This window comes from Anticarsia gemmatalis, chromosome 19 (assembly GCF_050436995.1).
Source record: "Anticarsia gemmatalis isolate Benzon Research Colony breed Stoneville strain chromosome 19, ilAntGemm2 primary, whole genome shotgun sequence".
NCBI classification, from domain to species: Eukaryota; Metazoa; Arthropoda; class Insecta; order Lepidoptera; family Erebidae; genus Anticarsia; species Anticarsia gemmatalis.
Genome location: NC_134763.1, coordinates 4,424,831 through 4,442,261, shown reverse-complemented (window position 1 = coordinate 4,442,261; position 17,431 = coordinate 4,424,831). Strand labels below are relative to the sequence as shown.

The window sequence follows — 17,431 nt, the reverse complement described above, 5'->3', positions numbered from 1 at the left end:
TATGAGTAGCATATATTCAACATTAATCCTTAATAGAATAAGTAATATGTTGAATAACTTCTCAAATAATTTAATGTAGGTATATAATACTCATAAAATATAACCACGAAATTATTGGACACTTGGTCCGGTGGTGATCGCAAGGAACCGACAACAATATACATGCAGAGCTGCATCTAGGCGCCCTTCTGGGCTACCGGAGACTTGGTATGCGTCCTTAGGTATATCTTAGGACGTACGGTGTGGCGAGCGTGACAGTCTTGACCTACCGTACCGTGCCTTATCGTCGATAATGTCAAATAAATCGACGTTTGCCCTACACGACACGTTTGGGGTCTCGTTCACCGGTGTCGTTGGAATTGTTTAAAATCAGAGTTCAACAGCTACTGCCAAGTATTTAGATACTATAGGTAATGTCAATAAAGGAAATTACATTATTTAATCGTTTCATTTTACTTCTGTCAAGGAAAATATTATGAATAATATGTTTATATTACAAAATGTTAAACAAAGGTCACAATAAAAATTAACTTTACACAAATTGATGCAAGAGAGCGCAATTATAACAAAGAAGTAATTATATAATGATGCACAACGCACAAACTTAATTAATGGAATGTTACATATCAGCTATAGCTAAAACATTTGCAAACAATGTTACACACTAAAACACAAGTTATAAGGGTTTGTGATGTCTTGAATGGTTTCTAAAGGTTAGGGCATTTTAGGATTGCGCCAAATAGTTTAGAGATCATAATGGAGAAATATAGGGACTGTTACATATCCTATTCATAATACTTTTATTTTCAATAAATATTACTATGTACATTGAAAATATTAACACTATTGGTGTCTAATTCAATTTATTGCATTAAATATTCAATTCACTTTTCCACTCTATCTCCTAATATCTACATTTATTTTTCAATACTCGCCATCATATTTTTGATACCTGTAAAGACGAACATTAAGAAGTTCATATTCGGCAAATCTTCATACTCTCCTAAACTTGAACGGTTTAAATCGGCATCATAGCCCTAACGTAACATCGTACATATATTTCATAATCCATATCGATCTTGAATCGTTACAGCACGTTTTCTTTTTACTGTACACCTGTTATGTTATCGAAACAATAAGTTTTGATCTAGCTAAGTACGTGAGCAAAGCGCGGGCGGAGGCTAAATAAACACTTGTTCGGCGGCTAGAGCGTCCGCAAACGGCTTGACAACACATCGCGTCGCGAAGTAGAATATCAACCCGAACGTTATCGAGATGGGCAGCGCCGGTAACGCCTTCTTGAGTATCGCTAGCAGAAGCAGTGTCAGGCACAGCCCCTGTGGACGAAATAATAAAATTCAACACATGCTAGATAGAGGTACTTTAATGCAATTATGGGATCTTTTGAAAAAATATGAGATCCGTAGTTTCTAATTGAAATTATTGACTTACAATTAATATAGCTACAAAACAAGCGAGTGTTGTGTTCCAGTCTCCATATGAACTGGCTTTTCCCACCAGTACGCTGTAGAAAATGAAGTCTCCTAAACCGAGTTTCACCCCCTCTGTGAATTAAAAATCAATAACGTAAGAACAGGATTGTAAAAAAAAAACATGAAGGGTGTATACATAAGTAGTAAGACACATATTGCAACACAAACAAAAAATATTACGACGAATCGAGACCTCCTTTTTTTAATGCAATTTATAAAAAGTTCCGATATGCCAAATATTTTTATTTAGTTTTTACATTTTGTAATTTCAACCGGCACAATAGAGAGGGTCAACAAGACGAAACTAGGGCCGGAACTCACTTTCCTCGTCGCTGTCGGCGAGCTGCGGCGGCGCCGGGCCCTGCGGCGCGCGCTCCAGGCGCGTGGTGTAGTGCGGCGGCGCCGTGCTGTCCACACGCATGCGCCGCGCCGCCGCCGCCCGAGCCTGCCACGCCGCGTCAAAACCCGCGTCCCCTGCGCCGCCGCCCTCCGGCGTCGCACCGCCTACAAACCGAACAGTCACGATCGCATTCCAAGTTTTAAAGCTCTCGAAAGAAAGGGTAAAATAACGAAATAATAACAGAATGCTTTAACGGGTTAATTAAATAAAAATGAACTTAGTAGGAGCGGGGACATAGGAGAGAACGGACCGTGCGGGTTGAGAGGGCGCAGCTCGCGCTCACCTGCCCGCGCGCCGCCGCCCGCGCCCGCGCCGCCCGGCGCAGGCGTCGTCGCCGCCAGGCAGTACATCACAGTCGCTGAAATTGTATACATCTGTTATTAGTCTATTACCCCACGACTTAGCAGTGCTCGCAATTGGCTGCCACCGAATTAACAATGAAGTCTCAAAAAATGCATTAATACTCACATGAATATATGAGAGCAGGAAATATTGGCTCATTTCTTTCTTGAGCTGTTTCTACCAGTATTCGTAGGGGACCCTTTGGTGTCAACACAGCAATCAGATCTAAAACAATTCAAGTTTATTCATTGTATTGTTACCTCCTCTTATATTAAGTAACAAAATGTTAATGAATTATGACATTCAAAGAGACACAGATTAGAAAAGCAAGTTATTAGTGTCCTTTTTCTGCAATTTAAACTTGTGATAATTACCCCATATTGATATAACCGCTAGAACAGCCCAAGTAGTCCACTCAGGCAGATATTTAATAAAGACGAGTGCCATCAATGCAGCAATGAAGATCAGGTACGCTTGTTGCAGCCTCAGTGGGCCCTTCCAGTGAATAACAATCATGCCCATTACTCCAAAGTTCCACATTACAAATGCTAATGTTATGTAGTCCATTGGTATATTATAAGCACGTAAAGCTTCCCTGAAAATCAATTATTATTAGCTAGGTACAATATTCAGTCAATTCATTCAATCAATATCAGTTACTACAGGTATGTGTATGACTATACATTATATGGCATTAGTAGCATATTTCAGTTCAAACTGCTAAAGTGATTTGTACTTAGTTCAAGTTCCAAGTTTTACTTAAAATAATGCTATGATTAGCTTGTACACTAACAATTAATTCTAGTATTCTGGCAATAAATCATAAAGTAAGCTCCATGGAAACTTTGTAAATAAGGCTGGGGCTGTTATAACTTTCAAAAAGTTTTGAACCATTGGTCAAAGACCTTCAGAGGGGACTTATGAATATTTTTCAAATATTTGATTTAATATATTGTTACCATATACTCACTCTATGTACAAATATGAGAACAAAAATAACAGCATCAATGAGGAGAGTATGAGCCACCCGTGAATGATCTTGTAACATCTCTTCTTGTACAAAACTATGAGTAACACAGTCATCAAAGCTATCACACATAACAGGATCATAGAGTTGGCAAGTGCATTCCACACTTTGGTCACTGCATATGGACTCTCTTCGTGAAATGGAGTGTATGCTCTGAAACAGATTGCTTAATATTTATTCCTGTTATAGCATTATAGTAAAATGTATACAAAACAATCTCATGTTCTGAAAGTTATTCATTAGCATTTTACTTACTTTCTCTTCCATCATCATAAAACTTATAATGTATGAAAAGTACTTCAACATAAGAATAAAAGACAATTAGTACTTACAAATATACATCTTTGACTGAATAGAAATTGATAGATGATATTGTGGCTACAACAACAAGCATGCACAAGGTGACAGGCACAAACAACTTGATCACATGACGAGCCCCATATTTAAGCTCTAGCTCTTCTAATTGAGGCTCTGCGGCTGGTGCTGCTGGTGGCACAGGAGGTGCAGAGCTACTGGCTGCCCCAGAACCACTGCCCTCTGTCTGCTCAACACTCTGAAATTGTTAAACATTACTTTATATAAAGACTACACAGAACTGTAATAACAGAGAAGGTGTGATGGAGTTCAGGACATAACTACCTATAAACAATTATATTATGTTACCAAAAACATCAATGATAGTGATAGTAAAAGAATAACACCTGCAATATGCAGTTATTATTTAACAGATCATAAAAATGCCTATCACTGTATAATTTATTCCTATGCATAGTGCAGAAAAAGAAATTATGTTAATTTACAATATACTTTTAACTACTTGACTCAACTGAAGCACACAATGCCAAACAAACAGATAGTGGGTGTAGAGGAAGGTTTAGTCATCGCGTTTACAAGTGTCAGAAAAACACTTCAGTGGACTTGCAGGTCTGGATAAATAGTTTACTTACACCATAATTCCGCTGTGTTTCGGATTTAGTCTTTCGTTTTCTCGCTATTCTTTCGGCAATCTCCCTATCAGGGCGGGCTTCAGCTATGTGGCCGTCCATGAGTGCCGTGTGCTCTGTCACCTCCTCTATATCACTACCGGTGTCACTCATTCATTAATCCTTTGGATCACAAGCATTTTGTATACCACTTATTCGTTATAATGCAGGCGGCCCACTTTTATTTAAAATAAAAACAAAGCTTTTTTCCAAACGTACGTTTTTGTACATACGTCCCGATTAGCAAGCAATAGTGACGTACCTACGGAATTGACTGTCACTTTTGTGAGTCTATGGCAAGGATAAATAAACTTTGTCTTTGGTTATATTTGTTTTTTAAACTAATTCGAAACTATTACAACAAAATTTATTCGATTTAATTTAATATATTGTAAATATGTATGTGTAATTCATTAGCGTAACAATAAATCCGTAGGGGAATAAATTTACTACACGATAACATAACTAGGTACCGAAGCAGTGAGTAAGCATAAAATGGCCACACCAGCCGCGATGAGAACACTGCTTTTCGTTTCATGTATGGTGCTGTGCGCCAGATGCCTATATTTTTCAGTGTTTAAAGGGTGGTAATAAATGTTTGTAAAATAAATAGAATATTTATCGTAAATAAGTCTTTAGCTAATGATAAACCCTACAATGTTTCAGTACTTAATTATGGTCGTTCACTCTCAATACTAAACACTAAATGGCTTAAGGACATAAAAAAAAAGTACGAAATAGTTATACAACACATATTTTATTATTCAGAAAAAATATGGAGACAATTAATGTGCAAGTACACAACTATGGAAAACAGTTTAAAGATAAAGGCCTTCTGGAGTCCCTTCTTTCTTTCTATACAGAACACTCTCTTTCGACTTCTTGAAGTCTTCATTAGTGACTTTCATTCGACGTTCTCTCAGAGCCATCAATCCAGCTTCAGTACAGATAGCCTGTAAAAGAGAAACGTACAGTATCTAGTCTATGTTTATCTAGTACAATAAGTCTGATTTAGCAATAAATAACTCAATAAGTACCAGGTACATTATCAAATAAATGGAATGTTGCAGTTTTTTAATAAACTTGTAGCCATTTTAACTATCAGATAGATTATCCAACAGTTATCCATAGGCCATGAAAATCACCCTTAAAGTAATACAAAACATGTTTAGTACCTTAATGTCAGCACCAGAGAGATCATCTTTGGACATGATAAGTTCTGACAGATTAACATCATCAGCCAGGGTCATTCTTGATGTGTGAATGGTGAAGATCCTTCTCTTTGTCTTCTCATCAGGAAGAGGGAACTCAATTTTTCGGTCTATACGACCTGGACGAATGAGAGCAGGGTCTAATGTTTCAATACGATTTGTTGCCATGATTACCTAAAAAAATAAAATTTTATTATAATAGAAAAATATTTAAAAAAATAGTGTAATTAAATAAGATCATAACTCACTTTAACATCACCCCTTGAATCAAAACCATCCAGTTGATTAAGTAATTCCAACATAGTTCTTTGGATTTCTCTCTCACCACCAGAATTGGAATCATATCGTTTTGTTCCTACAGCATCAATCTCATCAATAAATACTATGGAAGGGGCATGTTCTTCAGCAACTCTGAACAACTCACGAACAAGCTTGGGTCCATCTCCCTGTAAAATAGTAAGAACATTTAGTTCTGGATTCAATCAATTTAAATAACAACCTCGAGTAGGGAATGAGAGACTTACCAAGTACTTTTGAATTAGTTCAGATCCAACTACTCTGAGGAAAGTGGCTGAGGTCTGATTGGCTACAGCTTTAGCTAACAAAGTCTTGCCAGTGCCTGGTGGGCCGTACAAGATAACACCTTTGGGAGGTTTAATACCCATCTCTTCATAATACTCAGGGTGTGTCAGTGGCAACTCCACAGATTCCTTTGGGAAAAAAAAGAATGTTCTGTTAGTCAATGAATTAAAGTTTTTTATTAGTATTTTCTAGTTAATCCTATAAATATTTTTAACAAACTATAAGTTAATTCTGATAGTAAGAAAAATGGTTTCATGAAGAACTAAGAGAGAAACAGAAGTATTGTCAAGACTAACACATTCATTATGCTTTGAATACTTTTAACCAAAAGTTTGTAAACCAACAACTGAAAAATAAATCAACCTTTTTACCTTGATCTCCTGGATCTGGGTGTCAAGTCCACCAATATCAGCATAAGTTTCCTGTGGAGCCTTCTCCAACTTCATGACTGAGACCATGGGATCGGTGTCATCTCCCAAGACTCCCACTACAGCATGAACCTAGTTATAAAAAAAGAGAATGTAGATATATTATTAGAGGAAAACTTGTGTCTTTGTCAATTAGAATAAAAGATTACAGTAAAAAATCCCTACAGTGGTAGAATTTACAATAAAATAATAGTTTGATTAAAATTATAACAGTAATGGGTATGTTCTTCAGCTTACCTTATGGTTGAGGAGCACTGAGCAGCCAGGCTCAAGCTGATCCTTGTCCACAAACGAGAGAATGCTAACATAGTGTTCACTTCCCACTGATGTTGACACAATGGCATGGTTGTCATCTATGATCTCCTCCAGGTTACCCACAGACATGGGTGTTCCTCTCAGGTCATCTACCTGTTAATATAAATACTAATTATGACAGACTTCCAGTTGAAACCATCTATGTCACTAACAAGGGAGGTATACAATTTATAACAATGACATTGTAATAAATTGTTGTGTTTATTTATTATGTTGTCCATAAGCCGAATATTACCGCTTTACATTGTCAAAGAAACAAACATTCAGATAATAACAGCTGATAAGAAAAATCATCAACTCATCATCATTGAAAAGTATGCATGAATGTTAAAAATCTGATTATGTTCTTATTACGTACCTTCGACCTCTCTTCTTCGATCTTCTCCTCCTGTGGCTTTAGTCTTTCTTGATTTCTGATGAATTCTTCTTCCATGAGTAAGTAGTCCTTTATCCTTTCAAGTTTTAACAGCTTCAGCCTACATCTTGTATGCGGTGTAACTTGAGGTAGTTTTAGAGCAGCATCGGGTCCCTTTGCCTTGCGCTTCTTTTTACCCACTCTGGTTGGGATTGGAGGCTCATACTTCTTCTTTTTATCTTTGTCATCTTTCTTGTCACCGCCGCTGCCACCTCCAGACTGATTTTGACCCTAATACATAAAGTGTTTATTTAATCACTTATTGACAATGCTGTAAGTTATTGAATCAAGAATATTGAAATCTTCAGTAAGCTACTTACCATTACAAGTTAAAATTCTATACACTTTCAGTTTAATTCTCACAAATAAATTCAGTGCCTGCTGCAGTAAACTGATGGATGATTACAAAGCGGAATTTCAACCACAGATATTCAAAGACAGATTATATTCTCGATGACTTCACCGATTGGCTTTGGATGAAGTTAAAAGTTTTACCAATAAACGTTCTATAATTTTGGTGAATGATTGAAACATTATTAAATCAAGTAATTGTAAACCTAAATTAATAACTTTCCTTCAATAATTTAGGCGCTTGCGTTATCGTTCTAGATTCCTAAAAACTGTTCGAGATTACTCGATTTGTTCTCAATTGACGTTTGACGTGTCTGATCGTCGTGTACGCCTCATGTCATTCTAATGTATGGACTAAAAAAATACTATCAAGTTGTGTTGTGAATTCTTTTAAAATCATTCAGATTGTGGCATTGAGTATTATATATGAAAACAATTAATTACAATGTCTAAGAAGTGTATAACTTTTTGTATCCATTCTCGTTAAAAACACATTTTTTCTTCCAACAGCTGATGACAAAATATTTTTGCATAATTTTGTCAATTAAAACCAATATTTATACATAATTCAAGATGGTTTTAGCAGATTTAGGACGTAAAATTACCACTGCTTTGCAGTCCCTAAGCAGAGCAACCATCATCAATGAAGAAGTGAGTATTTTTATAATCATATTCAATATTCATGTGACAATGGCATTAGGGTGGCAAGTCCTCATCAAGAAGTGTTGTTTTTATTATATTCTGTTATCTACTTCTAAGAATCTTCTTTACTATCTTGAAATGCAAATCAGTTAGCTTATGATATATTTCTTGCAGGTTTTAAATTCTATGCTGAAACAAATTTGTGCTGCACTCCTAGAAGCTGATGTAAACATTCGTTTGGTCAAGAACTTACGCGAGAATGTCAGGGCAGTCATTGATTTCGATGAAATGGCAGGTGGGCTTAACAAACGCCGGATGATACAGTCAGCTGTGTTCAAGGAACTTGTGAAAGTAAGTGTATATTTATTTTGTAATATTATATCTCCTAACCATATTATTCTACTAGCAACTAGTATTACTATAATGTATGAGCTACTGTTTTATATTTTTTTATATCCGTGTTATTGTAAGATAACTTCAGATGCTAGTTTATAGCTTGATTTCTCTTACTCAATGTCATTTTTTATAGTTATAAAAAATGAGTTGTTATATTTTTGTCACACTTAGTTTCATATTCATTAGATAGTTAATAAGGTGATGCTCAAACTGACTTTTGTGATATAAGTAAGTAAATATTTTTCAGCTAGTGGATCCTGGAGTGAAACCGTACCAGCCAGTGAAGGGCAAACCCAATGTGATCATGTTTGTAGGTCTGCAGGGTTCTGGTAAGACAACAACATGTACCAAACTTGCATACCACTACTTGAGGAAGAACTGGAAATCATCTCTTGTATGTGCTGACACTTTCCGTGCTGGTGCCTACGACCAGGTCAAACAGAACTGTACCAAGGCCAGAATACCTTTCTATGGAAGGTTTGAATATTCCTTTATTTATTTAAGTTCTGTAACAAAGAAATTTATAACACAATAATATTAACATATTGTCACATGTCAAGCATGATTTATTTTCTTAATTTAAAATATTGCATATTTTATTAGTTACACAGAAGTAGATCCTGTGGTGATAGCTACAACCGGAGTGGACATGTTCAAAAAAGAAGGGTTTGAAATGATCATTGTTGACACCAGTGGTCGTCACAAACAGGAGGAGTCTTTGTTTGAGGAGATGTTGGCAGTTGCTAATGCCATTGTAAGTATAACTATAATCATTTCCTATCCATCTTTTGTCACTTCCAATCAATTTTGAAACTATGTGAGTGAAAATAACGAAATACTATACATATGCTCAGAATTTACTAGTAATACAGTATATATTTTATTGATAATATTGCTGTTTCCACCACCGTCATATTTTATTTAATAATTTTTTGTACTTTGATTTATTTAGACATTTTGTTAATTTTATTTTTTCAGAAACCTGATAACATTATTTTCGTGATGGATGCTGCTATCGGTCAAGCTTGTGAAGCCCAAGCTCGCGCCTTCAAAGAGAGAGTAGACATTGGTTCAGTTATTATCACTAAGTTAGATGGTCACGCTAAAGGTGGTGGTGCATTGTCAGCGTGAGTAATTAGATTTTTATAATTTATTGATGTATTTTTTTTTAATTAGCCTATTTCTGTGTCCCACTGCTGAGCAAAGCCCTCTTATAGAATTCCAGCCCTGGTCGTTTTTTGCGTCTGTCTTGTCTTGGTTGTGTAATGACCTTTAAAAAACAAATCTGTCAAATGAAATAATATTATATTTAACTATATGATCATTAATACTTGATTTGGCATGCTGGTCAATTTGCTCACTATTTCCAAGAAAATTCCATGCCTAAGGGTATTACTAAAGGTATATGTATTCACCTCACTAACCATATTGTTTGTTTTAGTGTGGCAGCAACCCAAAGTCCTATTATCTTTATTGGTACAGGAGAACACATTGATGACTTAGAGCCATTTAAAACAAAACCTTTTATTAACAAACTTTTGGGCATGGGAGATATTGAGGGTCTCCTGGATAAAGTAAATGAACTTAAACTTGATGATAATGATGAGTTATTAGAAAAACTTAAACACGGACAATTCACACTGAGGGCTATGTACGAACAATTCCAAAATATCATGAAAATGGGACCCTTTTCACAGATTATGGTGAGTAAAAATGTTTGCTGTAGTGCTAAGCTAAACTGATGGACTAAAACTTGGGCTAATTTATTGTTGTTGCTGTTTTAGGGTATGATACCAGGCTTCTCTCAGGATCTTATGTCAAAAGGCAGTGAACAAGAATCAATGGCTAAACTGAAGAGGCTTATGACAATTATGGACTCAATGAATGAAGGTGAACTTGACCATCGCGATGGAGCCAAACTTTTTTCCAAACAACCTACTAGAATCACGCGAGTAGCCCAAGGTGCGGGCGTTACGGAAAGAGATGTGAAGGACTTGATTGCTCAGTACACTAAGTTTGCCGCGGTTGTGAAAAAGATGGGAGGAATCAAGGGATTGTTCAAAGGAGGAGATATGGCTAAGAATGTCAACCAAACCCAGATGGTTAAACTCAATCAACAGATGGCCAAGATGATGGATCCCCGTATTCTACAACAAATGGGCGGCATGACTGGTCTACACAACATGATGAGACAGTTGCAGCAGGGCTCCAGTGGGATGAATAGTTTAATGGGTGGCAAATGACAATAGAATAGGTTCTGCCATAAGTCAACTTTGTGTAATTATTGAACTGTATTTTATCCAATAAAGGTAGACACCAATATGTGTTTTTCTCTCCTAGCTTCATTTTTGTTCTGACTCCGTATACGCGGAGTTTATGATTCATGCACACTTAGCAATTTATCTGTATTGCTCTTCGTTTTTTTTAATAACTCTCTTCCTAAGATTTGCTCTTGCGTCGCGGGGATTTTTCAAACATACAAACTACGGGTACCAAGAACAACCACACTTGAAATAACTAGGTACTTGTGGATCGCAGAAATATTTGTTCTGTGTGGAAATCGAACCTCCTAACGCAATGGTAGAGGCATGGCGACCTTAACCACTGCGCCACGGAGACAGGCTATAATAAATTAAACGCTAAGTTCAATAATTTAAGGGAATGGCGAAGTGTTTTGCAATATTAACAAATATGCAATGCAATGGTACCTAAGTGCACTAAAGTTAGATCCTTAGTTAAAAAGAGTCTCAGATACCTTATTCAATTTAATTCAGGCCGATACAGCTGGTAACACACCAGCGAAGTAAAATTATATTTCGGAACGTAGTATTTTTGCTTTTTTTACATTTTTTCCGTGTCAGTTGTCATTGTAGCTCTCGATCTGACAGTGACATTTAGCTGGCTGGAAGATGACAGATGTCACTCACATGTTTTGATTGATTTAATTCACATGTAAATTATTGTAAAATATTGTTACGTTATGTACACCGTATCTGTAGGATTCTCCAAGTTGATACATTTCTTTCCGAAACGGGTAATATGACAAAACGTATTCGTAACCTGTATAATCTATAGGTTAAGTTCTTTTCGTTGAAGTCTTGCAGAACTAAAATAATAGTTGGTCAGCAGCTTAAAAATCAGTCAATGTGCTGTTTGGTGGTTGCTAATAGTTACTACTAACTTTTCCTTGTTTCTAGGTGTGTACTTTAGGCAAGAAAACACTTAGTTCAAGATATAAACGAAGTAGAATAGACATGGATCTCAAAAGTCGGGAAAACCCCATTGTTATGAAGTTGGAATCTGCAGTGTTCAAAAGTATTTTTACTCCTGAAGTATTGGAACTGAAGAGATTATTTGATAAATACCAATATGAAATAAGAGTAGCTGGTGGAGCAGTAAGGTAATCTGAAGTTCTTATTGAATATTCCTGCTTATGATTAAAGTTTTTGACATTGTAATTTACAAAAACAGTAATTCAAAAATTTTATTTTAGGGACTTGCTAATGGGCATGTGTCCAAAAGACCTGGATTTTGCCACAACTGCTACTCCACAGCAAATGAAAGACATGTTTACTGCAGAGAATGTAAGAATGATCAATGCTAATGGTGAAAAACATGGCACAATTACTGCAAGACTTAATGACAAGGAGAGTTTTGAAGTGACCACACTGAGGATAGACAAAGTCACAGATGGACGACATGCAGAAGTCGAATTTACCACAGACTGGAAATTAGATGCTAATAGGAGAGATCTTACAATTAACTCTATGTTCTTGGGTTAGTAAATATTCGAATAATATGTTTGCTTTCAGTTGTACATTTAAAATCATGTCTTAAATTGTATGATAAAATATTTTTCAATTTTTACAGGATTTGATGGCTCTGTATATGACTACTTTTTTGGGTATGAAGATTTACAGAAAAGAAGGGTAGCCTTTGTTGGAGACCCTGACATTAGGGTCAAGGAGGACTATCTCAGGATAATGAGATACTTTCGCTTTTATGGTAGGATAGCTGAACAGCCTGATTATCATGAAGAAAGTACACTTAATGTGTTTAGAGAAAATGCTGAAGGTCTGCAAAATATATCTGGTGAAAGGATTTGGGTGGAACTTAAAAAGACCTTACAAGGAAATTATGCAGGTCATCTATTAAAAACAATGATTAATGTAGGAGTCAGCCAGTACATAGGTAATTACTAATTACATTGTTTTAACATTACTGTACATTTTGATTCTTACTGTAATTTACTTTATGATATATGTTTTACACAGGTTTACCATCATCGCCAAACATTGATGAGCTTGAGCGGCTCTTGAAAAGAGCTGAACATCTGAAATTGCACCCAATGAGTTACATGGCATCATTATTGTTAGACTTAGATGAGGTTACATTATTACAGAATAGACTCAAGCTATCTGGTTATGAAAGAGACATGACTTACTTTATAGTGGAACACAGAGGAGACAAAGTATCCACTAGACCATTACTGTGAGTCTCTATTGTGCTATAATAATAAATTTCAATTATGTTCTCATGCTACCTAACTTACTTTTGACTTAAATATTTCCTTTTTTCCAGACCATATGAAAAGTTAATTCTTAACACTAAAATAAAACAAAAAGATGCTATTGAATATGTTAAAGAAGTCTTGAAGTACAGAGGTGATGAAAAGCTTCTAAATCAATTTAACAACTGGGAAGTTCCTCGATTTCCTATCACTGGTAAAATGCTCAAGGAAGCCGGAGTACCTCCAGGAAAAATGTATGGACCCATCATAGGCCGCCTTAAAGATATGTGGATTGAAAATGAGTACAAACAAACTGCAGATGATCTTGTTAAGAATATACCTAACATTATTGAGGAATTTGACAATAACAAAATAAAACATGCTAAGTAGATAAAATATATTTTATTTATTACATATTTATCAGTTAACTTCTGTGGTATGCAAGCATTAGATAAATATTTTATGGTGAAAAATACAAGCGATACAAAAGTGAAACTGATACTGCACTGTGATATAGAAACCTTTGTTCAATTATGCATTAAAAAAAATTAAAACTTAACATTAATATATAATTTAATCTCACTAGTAACTAATATAAAGGCTAGCACATATTAATGTTGCCTTGGTGCTTGATAAGGTTCATATCTATTACAACCATCATCATCATCTTTGTGTTCCATAAAACATCTTTTACAAAACAGGTACCTGCACCCAAGGCACCTCATTCTTGCATCTTCATTACAAATTTCACAAAATGGTAGCTCATCATTGGTTGAAGGGGCAATGTCATCTTCTATCAAAGATTCTGCTTTAATCTGTAAAATAACATCACCTTGTAAAAACTGGCTTAGAGTGTATTGGACTCCCACACAAAGGACATTATTGTGAAATCGGCAATAAATTATGTATGTTGTTTATGAACCCCTGAATTTTTTATGGTATGGTTTTTAAGTATTTGTTGTTATGGCAGCAACAGAAATACATCATCTATGAAAATTTCAATAGTCTATCACAGTTTATGAGATACGGAGTGGTGACAGACAGCAAAGTCTTAATAATAGGGGGAGTTTGTTTATATGGAACCTTAAGAGTGACATTTAAAGTTTGTGCAGATTTTGATAATGAAGGAAAAATCTTAAATACCTTTTCAACAATCTTTTTGACAGCCTCTTCTTCATCTTCTGATTCTGCACTTTCTTTTGTATTAGTGCCTTGACTTTGATCTTTGGAATTTGTGGAATCTGTTCCCCTTAATTTTTGCATTCTTGATTCCATATCACTGATAAGATTATCAAATTCATCTTTGTATTGAGTGTCTATAGTGGTTTGTTCCATGTATTGCTTCAACAAATCATTTGCTTGTTCCTGTTCTGTCCTAGTGTCTGGAGGAAGTAGCACAGGCTGTAAATAAGTGCGTGTTAAATTGATTCTTTCTATTTATAAAGCTGAAGTGGAACTGGGACGGGTTACAATATTGAATGCTGATGACTCATGTGCATAAATAAGGATAAAGTGGACTGCTAACTGTGAGACAGTGATGAGGTACACCCTGTTAAAGATGGAAAGATGAGTTGCATGAAGGTGTCACCTTCCAGAATGGAATTAAACTGACAGAGATAGGCTACAGCAGAAAACTGTGGGGGAGGCCTTTGCCCAGTAATAAGACAATAAAATGTTGTAGTCACTTGTAGTACAATGTTTTGTTACCTTGCTAGTCATGCTTATAACTGGCATCCCTCTTAACTTAGCAAGGCGTTCTTGTATCTCTGCATCTGATGTGGAAGGCATTTCACCTTTGATATTTTGCAGTCTACTCTTTATTTGTTCATCTGTTGTCATGGGCACATCTCTGTCTTCTTTAAGCTTTTGCAATCTCTCCGAAATAGTTTGATCTATAGGATCTGCGTTACTATCACTAATTTTATTTGTCTCTTGTTTATCATACATGACTCCTAATCTTCTAAAATACAATTACAATTACAGTCAGTTCTATTTTTTTCGGTTATAGCTAGATAAACAGGTTTACAATATGAGGGTGCATTATACACTCACTATGTAGCTTAAATATTTTAGATTAAAGAATAAATCACACCTGTAATATGCTTTAGGTGGTTCCACTACTGTTTTTGTTTCATTGGGATTTGAAGCTGCTCTTTTACATTTGCCACAAACCTGCAAAAGTTGAATGAGTCACTCATCTTTTCAACAAGGACGAACCTTTGTATTTGGTTGATTTATAGCTTGAGTATCTTACCTTAGCTTCGGCGTTTAGCTTGGGAACAAATATTTTGTAATCTAAACATTTCGAACAGTAACTGAAGCCACAACCAGGGCAACCTTTCTAGAAACAAAATACGTATTTATAGTACAGTTTTGTAAATAATACAATACCAATATAAAAGTACATTCAAACCACTCTACGCACCTCTTTGCGAAGCAATGAATAAGATTTTGCACATGAGTTACACGACATGTTGAATGGAACCACAAACTTTCTTTGAAATTATTTTATTGCAGTTCGAATTTGCTGTTGATAAATAAATATCGGATTTCGAGGATTAACCAATAATGTCAGTCTTGTCTAGTCTGTCAAATGTCAGAGTCAGATGTAAGAACATCTTAGAGATGTGAAATGATCTGTAAAAAATTGTACATGTAAAATAGCGATTGATACCGGTTATTGAACACTTTTTTTTTTCTACAGTTATAGTTGTGTCGCGCCGTCTCGGCATTAGTGCCTAATAACAACAATGACAACTAACTTCACAAGCGTGACATTGACACATAAACAACTGTGACAAACGACAAAAACATCATAATATTATTGTGGCGGCTTTTTTGTATTATCACAGTATGTTATAGAGTATTTACGATGAGCTTAAATAGTTTACTACCGCTGGGTATTTTGGAAGCTCTTGATAAGGCCGGAATAGCCACTGTGAAGCAAATACTGATTCTCTCGGTTTGGGATATAAAGAAATACACCAACCTTAGCATTGATGACATTAATGTAGTAAAAAACATTGTATCAGATAGTTTGTGTCCTCAAATAGTAACTGCTGATTGTTTAAAAAAAGAAGATAGTTTACTACATACACGAATTCATACTGGCTGCACAGCAATAGATGAAGTATTAAAAGGTGGTCTCCGAAGAGGTACTATTACAGAAATATATGGTGAAAGTGGAAGTGGAAAGACTCAGCTAGCTTTGCAGATAGTTCTAAATAATTGGGCTAAAGGAAGTGTTTACATCTGTACAGAAGACTTATTTCCTACAAAGAGATTTGAAGAAATGAAAACACATCTGCCTATGTTCGATCCTGTTAATGTAGATTATGGAAAAAACATTTTTGTTGAACATATAACTGAAACTAACGATCTGTTGGCTTGTATAAGTGTGCGGCTACCAAAGTTGTTAGAAAAAACAGAGTTGTCAATAGTAGTTATTGATTCAATTGCAGCACCATTTAGATGTGAGAGTGTAAATTATATTAAAAGAGCTGAAGAACTTAGAGAGATTGCTATTTCATTAACAGCAGTAGCTCAGAAATATAGCATAGCAATTCTTTGTATAAATCAGGTAACAGCTTCTTTTAATGAAACTGCAAATGTTCTTCCTTCATTAGGTTTAGCCTGGTCTAACATGGTGACCACTAGAATAATGATTAAGAAATTAATGAAAACTGTTGATTCTGATGACACATCAGCTACTAATTATGTAAGAGAATTTTCAATAATGTTTGCTCCTGATCTCCCTAATGCTATGGTTGAATTTTACATAAATGCTTGTGGAATTCAAACACTTTAGTTAATAAATAAGTTTAAACAGGTATTCTGTTTTTTATGATATTAACAAATACAATATGATTTGCTGCTCTGTACCTATTTATGGTCATAACAGTATTCAGCAGTGGTTGAACAAAATTTGAGACTATTGGTGCCATTACTGGGTTCCTTCACATTATACCCAGTTTATGCTACAAGCTGAGATTCAAGTTAAGGGCCTGTGATCTTTGTTTGAAAGCTGAGGACTTGGTCCCCACCATATAAACATGAAATTAGTCCTGTCCTCTTCTACTGTTTCGTATCCTAACGAAATTTATGGGCTAAGTCATGGTCTTTGCAGTGCAGATGCAGTGATAAAAGTGTATTGGTGGAGTTTTGGGTTCGATACCCATGTAAGCAATATGAGTAAGGGACTTGTATTTTGATTTTGATTTTTATCTATACATAGCTTGTCCTCTAAAGTGATAAATTATTTATAAACCTTTTGTATTGGTTTTTTATTTTGCGGTTTTTTGGGTTGACTTTTTGTTGCCCATCAGAGCAAACACCA

General features: G+C 35.5%; 6 protein-coding genes across 10 annotated transcripts; 3 read left to right on the top strand and 3 right to left on the bottom strand.

Annotated features, from left to right (window-relative positions):
* Positions 1-434: 434 nt before the first annotated feature.
* Psn (presenilin) lies at positions 435-4,522 on the bottom strand. Of its 2 annotated transcripts, none has more exons than XM_076126509.1 (9): positions 4,210-4,522; positions 3,595-3,815; positions 3,206-3,415; positions 2,610-2,830; positions 2,362-2,460; positions 2,144-2,251; positions 1,815-1,997; positions 1,453-1,565; positions 435-1,337 (listed from the first exon to the last, which is right to left on the bottom strand). In XM_076126509.1, the coding sequence occupies exons 1-9, from the start codon at positions 4,357-4,359 to the stop codon at positions 1,182-1,184; spliced, it is 1,461 nt and encodes a 486-aa protein (XP_075982624.1). In that variant the 5' UTR covers positions 4,360-4,522; the 3' UTR covers positions 435-1,181. The 2 variants fall into 2 exon arrangements, with proteins under 2 accessions (XP_075982624.1, XP_075982625.1); XM_076126510.1 differs by having other exon boundaries at positions 2,177-2,251.
* Positions 4,523-4,983: 461 nt separating this feature from the next.
* On the bottom strand, positions 4,984-7,668 carry Rpt2 (26S proteasome regulatory subunit Rpt2). The gene is made up of 8 exons (XM_076126511.1): positions 7,517-7,668; positions 7,140-7,427; positions 6,704-6,874; positions 6,410-6,538; positions 5,981-6,166; positions 5,705-5,902; positions 5,421-5,630; positions 4,984-5,198 (listed from the first exon to the last, which is right to left on the bottom strand). Exons 1-8 carry the CDS (start codon positions 7,517-7,519, stop codon positions 5,064-5,066), a joined length of 1,320 nt encoding a protein of 439 aa, XP_075982626.1. The 5' UTR covers positions 7,520-7,668; the 3' UTR covers positions 4,984-5,063.
* Positions 7,669-7,860: 192 nt separating this feature from the next.
* Positions 7,861-10,905, top strand: Srp54k (signal recognition particle 54k). The gene is made up of 8 exons (XM_076126507.1): positions 7,861-7,894; positions 8,058-8,198; positions 8,364-8,540; positions 8,833-9,062; positions 9,189-9,339; positions 9,564-9,712; positions 10,027-10,288; positions 10,370-10,905. Exons 2-8 carry the CDS (start codon positions 8,121-8,123, stop codon positions 10,826-10,828), a joined length of 1,506 nt encoding a protein of 501 aa, XP_075982622.1. The 5' UTR covers positions 7,861-7,894; positions 8,058-8,120; the 3' UTR covers positions 10,829-10,905.
* A 563-nt stretch (positions 10,906-11,468) lies between these two features.
* LOC142980957 (CCA tRNA nucleotidyltransferase 1, mitochondrial) lies at positions 11,469-13,485 on the top strand. 3 transcript variants are annotated; one of them, XM_076126586.1, is made up of 6 exons: positions 11,469-11,619; positions 11,783-11,985; positions 12,079-12,362; positions 12,456-12,776; positions 12,860-13,076; positions 13,167-13,485. In XM_076126586.1, the coding sequence occupies exons 1-6, from the start codon at positions 11,566-11,568 to the stop codon at positions 13,483-13,485; spliced, it is 1,398 nt and encodes a 465-aa protein (XP_075982701.1). In that variant the 5' UTR covers positions 11,469-11,565. The 3 variants fall into 3 exon arrangements, with proteins under 3 accessions (XP_075982701.1, XP_075982703.1, XP_075982702.1); XM_076126588.1 differs by having other exon boundaries at positions 11,524-11,660; XM_076126587.1 differs by having other exon boundaries at positions 11,568-11,706.
* Positions 13,486-13,547: 62 nt separating this feature from the next.
* LOC142980960 (abscission/NoCut checkpoint regulator) lies at positions 13,548-15,710 on the bottom strand. Of its 2 annotated transcripts, none has more exons than XM_076126591.1 (6): positions 15,521-15,708; positions 15,350-15,432; positions 15,188-15,267; positions 14,803-15,055; positions 14,239-14,496; positions 13,548-13,910 (listed from the first exon to the last, which is right to left on the bottom strand). In XM_076126591.1, exons 1-6 carry the CDS (start codon positions 15,552-15,554, stop codon positions 13,707-13,709), a joined length of 912 nt encoding a protein of 303 aa, XP_075982706.1. In that variant the 5' UTR covers positions 15,555-15,708; the 3' UTR covers positions 13,548-13,706. The 2 variants fall into 2 exon arrangements, with proteins under 2 accessions (XP_075982706.1, XP_075982705.1); XM_076126590.1 differs by having other exon boundaries at positions 13,553-13,910; positions 15,350-15,436; positions 15,521-15,710.
* Positions 15,711-15,764: 54 nt separating this feature from the next.
* Positions 15,765-17,366, top strand: spn-B (X-ray repair cross complementing protein spindle B). Its single transcript, XM_076126589.1, has one exon. It carries the CDS (start codon positions 15,968-15,970, stop codon positions 16,901-16,903), a length of 936 nt encoding a protein of 311 aa, XP_075982704.1. The 5' UTR covers positions 15,765-15,967; the 3' UTR covers positions 16,904-17,366.
* Positions 17,367-17,431: the final 65 nt, after the last annotated feature.